We start from the raw sequence: 5,673 nt of genomic DNA on the forward strand, positions 1-5,673 counted from the left end.
CCCTGACACTTCCTTACTGGTTCTAATAAGCTGGAGTCTTTGCTTTCTAAGAATCTCCAATTCTGTGACTATTTAAGTCTCAGCAAGCAGCCAGTGGTCCTGGCTCAGGGCAGGGAGGAGAACTCAGGGGCCTGGACAGGGTCAGCAGGGGAGAGGTGCTTCAGGGATACAGGAGGGGATACAAAAGCCTCATTCTGTACATTTGTTTTTTTCTGTTTTATTTTAAAGAGAACAGATTTAGAACAGGCATAAGAAAATGTGAACTATCATGGATGCTGGAGACTGGGTAGAGAGGCGTTTACTGCAGAGAGCACTGGGTTGGTTTTGTGTTTAAAAACCCCTTCATAGAGATTTGAGGTTGGGTAATATTGTTATAGCTTGCGGTTGGCAATAGAGAGACCATTCTGAAGGCCTGGGGACCTGTCTTTTGGTTATTTTTGCAGTGTGTGTGTGTGTGTGGCGGGGGGAAGGCAGAGGGCATGGCTGGGTCTGGGCCAGAACCTGGAGTTGTCAGAGAACTCTGGTTCCTTGCAGGTCTCAGTTTCCTGCTTTCCTGGGTGTGGGGAAAGATTGGAGGGCCCCACGCTGGGGGTGAATCTAATTCATTAGCGACAACTCAACAGGGACCAGGCGCTCACAGTGCCAGTATGACTCACTGAGATGATTGCTTCACTGCTGATCTGCGTGGGCCCTCAGTGCAGCACATTTTTACCTTTATCCACTGAGAAGGGCCCGGTGGGAGGTAAAGGTACAGCATCTACCCAGAAAATGAAAGAGACCCAGAGGAAGCCGAGGGCTGGCCTCCGTGCTCCCAGCCCCAGGAGCAATGCCTGGCTGGAACCAGAGCGGAGGCATTCCTAGGGCTAATGGGATGCCTACCGAGTCCAGGAGGGCTGCCTGGGACTGCAGCACCAGCCTGAGAATGTGGTGAGGGTGGGGTGATTGCATTCCCTCCTCCACATCGAATGTCCCTTGGTAAAAATTCGGGAGGGATGTGGGGGGCTGGGGGATACTCATGCCTGACTGGGTTTGCCCTGGATTTCTAGTATCTGAATGCCCACCTTCTCTGCGAGATCCTCTCATGTGAGAAGAGAGTGTTGGGTTGGAACTTAACAAGGTCTGAGTACTCGAACATGAATCCTGTCTAGTGGTGCTGAGAAACCACCCATCTGGGATCTGATGTCTGGGCTTGACTTTTTCTGGACATGGATCCCTTACCTTGGCTGGAGTCCCCATATCATTTTACTAGTTTCCTCCAGGATGGAGATCCGTGGCTGTTTGTTAGTAACAGCCCCCCACCCCTGTCTGTGTCTACCATTATCTGCTCACCCCAAGAAACCCCTTGCTAGAAGACCACTGCTGTTGTCTGTCCTGTTTCTTTAGCTAACAAGTATCTATTAAGGATCAGAAAAGGAGAAGCCAGGAGTGAAAAAAGGATTTTCTGGATGGTGTCATCCCCAGGAAATTCAAGAGCAAGCAAAGTTGACCCCTGATGATAGAGGTCATGATGAAAGTGGCCCCTGGGAGGTGGAAAAGATGTGAAGGAACTTCCGGGTCGTAGAAATGGAACATGAGGGCTGGTGGTGTAGCTTGGTTATTATGGTGCTAGCCTAGCATGTGCTGGGTTTGATCAGTTATTATGGTGCTAGCCCAGCATGTGCTGGGTTTGATCACCAGCACCATATAACCAGAAGACAGTGGTGCACACCTGTGATCCTAGCACTAAGGAGGTGAGAAGACCAGAAATTTGGCCATCTATTGAGTTGGAGGACAGTCTGAATTATATGGAATTCCATAACTAACAAAGGTACAGAAGCTTAAACAAAAGAAAGGGGATAAAAGCTCAATTGTGACATAACAAAGGCATGCATATTTGTCAAAATACAATCAATTGGACCAACATTCCCAGCCGTTCCTTCTTACTGTATATTTATCATTATTTTTTATTTTTCAGAAAGGTTACTATGCTGCCCAGTCTGGCTAACATAGCTGGGACGATAGGTGTGAGTCACTCTACCTCCCTCTTATTACCCACCACCCCCATTCTGAGACAAGGTCTTGCTATATATCTCATTAGCCTTGAGCCAATATATAGCTTAGGATGACTTTGAACTTGCAGAAATCCTCGTTTCTGCCAGGAAAGATCTAGAATTTCAGGCATGAGCCACACTCCTAGGTTTTTGCTGTGTTGTTTTTAACAGGCTGGCTGACCAGCTGGGATTATAGAGGTGAGCTAATGGTCCTCCTTCTGTTATTGTAATTTCAAAATTTTATGGCAGTACGGACGGGTTGGAGGACACTAAGGTCTGTCCCAACAGCTAGGTCCTAGAGAAGGTGTGGGTGGGGTAGGGAGGAGAAAGTGGTCTGCTGACTGAGCCCTCACAGTACCACCTCTTGTCACTTGTACAACCCTCAAGCAGGTTTGCCTAATCCCCAGAGGCCGCTTTCCTCCCCATTTCTATGGGATTAATAATTCCGTTCTTAGGTTTCTTAGGTGAGTCAGAGGCTCTGTTGATGAAAAACTCACTGGAGGGGTGGGTGGAATGATGTGTTTTCTTTTAATGCGAAAGTGCGTGCTTAGGAGTTGGGGCTCTCGAGTCACACTGTCTGGCTTCAAACGCCAGCTCTTCTGGTCAACCAAAGCTTACTCTCTTTGAGCCTTGTTCAATGCCTCTTTCTTTAAAGTATGGGAAGTAGCTTCTGGCAAAGCGACAGACACGTGGAGCTCTGGCAGAGAGAAAGGGGGAGGCAGCTGGTGAGAGCAAAACCAAAGTGATTATCGTCGGTGGCGCTCAAAGGTGGTCACTTGTTCCAGTCCTCTACCCACCATGGCCACATAGAGACCTTTGGCATACTCGGAAGGGCTTGGGTAGGAGTGGGTGCTAGAGCACTAGCAATGGGCGGAACCCGGCGAGGGCGGAGCCAAGCATAGTCCTACAAATCCTCAGATCTGAAAAAGGCCAGAACATAACATTGTTGCAAGTTACTATCCTGAAGTGACCCCGACTGGGAGACTGGTCGCACTCCCGCTGGACGTGGAAAAAAAAAAGCAAGTGACTTCGCTTCAGGTACTCCTCCAGTATCCCTCCCTACCCCCCACCCCCCTTCTTCAGTCCCAGGTTTCTTCCTTCTGGGCCCGCCTTCCCTGAAGCACACACAGCTACACCATGGCTCTCTGTGGCAAGTGTAGACAGCGTCGGACGTCGGGGCTCAGCGCTAGCTAGCCCTGTGCCAGGTTTGCGCTCAGCGGTCGCCTCGGCTTAGGCTAGCTCACGAATAGGCTAGCTATCCGGGGACCGGCTCCAGCTTCAGGACCCTTCTCACGGTCCTCCTTGGCCCCGCCCCACCCCGCCCTCCCTCTGCCTATTGGCAGCCGCACGCGCGTCGGGGGTTGCCAGGGCGACGGGTCGCTAAGCTGCAAGTCAGCTCGAACTCCAGCCAGTCGGCCTCCGGCGGAGGCAGCGGGGGAGGCCGAAGGGCGGGCGGCCGAACGCGGCGCGGGGCGGCGGGGCCCAGGCGGGCGCCTCCTCCCGGCCCGGCACGGCCCCCCTCCCGGCACACAGGCAGGCCGGGGCGGGGGGCCCCCGAGGCCGGAGCGGCCCGGGCCCCGTCGGGGCGGCCAGGGAGTGGCGATGCCGGGTGGTAGCTGCAGCGTCCCGGGCCGGGGCCCGTGACCATGGGCATCGCAGAGTCCACGCCGGACGAGCTGCCGTCGGACGCCGAGGAGCAGCTGCGCAGCGGCGAGCAGCAGCTGGAGCTGAGCGGGCGGCGGTTGCGGCGGCTGCCCAGCCCCGTGTGCGCACTGAGCCGCTTGCAGAAGCTGTATGTGAGCGGCACCGGGCTGCGCGAGCTTCCCGAGGAGATCGAGGAGCTGCGCGAGCTGCGCATCCTGGCGCTCGACTTCAACAAGCTGGAGCGCCTGCCCGACGGCCTGTGTCGCCTGCCGCGCCTCACGCGCCTCTACCTGGGCGGCAACCGTCTGCTGGCGCTGCCATCCGACTTTGCGCAGCTGCAGAGCCTGCGCTGCCTCTGGATCGAAGGCAACTTCCTGCGGCGCTTTCCACGGCCGCTGCTGCGCCTAGTGGCGCTGCAATCGCTGCAGATGGGCGACAACCGGCTGCGCGCGCTGCCCGCCGAGCTGCCGCGCATGACGGGCTTGCGTGGCCTCTGGCTCTACGGCAATCGCTTCGAAGAGTTCCCGCCTGCGCTGCTGCGCATGGGCCGGCTGCACATCCTTGACCTCGACCGCAACCGCCTGGGCGGCTTCCCCGACCTGCACCCGCTGCGCGCTCTCCGAGTTTTCTCCTACGATCACAATCCAGTCACTGGACCCCCGCGGGTGGCAGACACCGTTTTCCTAGTGGGCGAGGGCGCCGTCGAGCGCATGGCTGAGCGCGACGAACCCATTCCGCGGCCACCAGCCAGACGTCCAGCCCGGGCCTTTGAGGATGAGGAGGAAGAAGACCTGCTCATAGGAGGCGCAGGACCCAGGGCGCTGGGGCCCGGCAGGGATAGCCTCCGAGCCTTGGAAGCCCCTCCAGGATTGGGCACCTGAGCCTCTTCCCTGAGTGATGGACTTGGCTACTCTGGAAGAAGGGGCTCTGCGAGGCTGTGGCTGTCTGGATATACGGTGCCGGTGCCGCTGGGCCTCTTACTTGGGGCAGTGAAGGAGCGTCGTCGTTGAGTGAACTGCCTGACACAGGCAGGCCTGAGGCCATCTTCAGACACTCCTAGGTAGTAAGAGAGAGTCCCTGGGCTGACCTCTGGGCAGTCTTCAGACCAAGAAGTCTGGGATAGAGCCACTGATGGTACAACAGATGAGCCGGTTCTCACCTGGAACCAGGGTCACCACTTACCCACAGAATCATCCTACTCTGACTCTGGATGTCCAGGGTATCTATCACTTTCACCTGGGGTTTAGATCGCCTAGGCCTACCCTACCTGTTGCTCGAGTCATTATCTTTGGAGCAGACTGTATAGGGGCAACACTGCCTCTCAGTGTGTGTGTTGGGGGCGGAGGGGATAGTTCTGGCTAGAGGCAGGGCATAGGGACTCTGTCCAAGACAGAAGCAGACATAGACTAGGGCCCAACACCTCAGCTTTCCTCAGTTCTCCACTAGGTCTCCCCTGATAGCTGTGTGGTACACAGAAACGAGAGTCTCCACCCCATCTTTCCTCCTGATCTCTTCATGTGCTGAAATATTGCTGTGCAGAGAGATCTTCCCTCTCCTGAAGCCTGTGCCCCCAGTTATCAAGTTTGAGAAGATGCCACTGTGCCTCTAGGGCCTCCTGCCCCAAGAGAGAGGGGCTCTGCACTCTAGGAGGCTGCTCAGGGCCTCTGTACTGCCTGCACTCTCCATTTCCTTACATGGGCACAGCCAGGGTGGCTGGCACGGCATAGGGCACTGGACAGGCACCATGTGCCTCTACTCCGTCACCAGGGACAGCCTCGGAAGGGCTGAGGAGACAGGCTCTGCAATTCCCAGGGCCAGATCCAAGCAATAATAGGAGGAGAGGGCCAGAGGACACTCAGGGACACTGTCAGGGGCTGGAGCCCCAGAAGGTAGTGTTTTCTTTAGGAAGAAGAAAAAAAAAACCCTTGTAAACATAAATTATATTTCTTGGAGAAAGAATGTGTGTTTCCCACATGTCTAGTTATTTATAAGCCCGGGA

The 5,673-nt window shown here is 55.4% G+C and overlaps 1 protein-coding gene across 1 annotated transcript; it reads left to right on the top strand.

Annotated features, from left to right (window-relative positions):
- Positions 1 to 3,676: 3,676 nt before the first annotated feature.
- Lrrc10b (leucine rich repeat containing 10B) lies at positions 3,677 to 4,907 on the top strand. Its single transcript, XM_028777416.1, has one exon. It carries the CDS (start codon positions 3,677 to 3,679, stop codon positions 4,553 to 4,555), a length of 879 nt encoding a protein of 292 aa, XP_028633249.1. The 3' UTR covers positions 4,556 to 4,907.
- The last annotated feature ends 766 nt before the right edge of the window (positions 4,908 to 5,673 follow it).

This window comes from Grammomys surdaster, unplaced genomic scaffold (genome assembly GCF_004785775.1).
Source record: "Grammomys surdaster isolate TR1022 unplaced genomic scaffold, NIH_TR_1.0 310, whole genome shotgun sequence".
NCBI lineage: Eukaryota > Metazoa > Chordata > Mammalia > Rodentia > Muridae > Grammomys > Grammomys surdaster.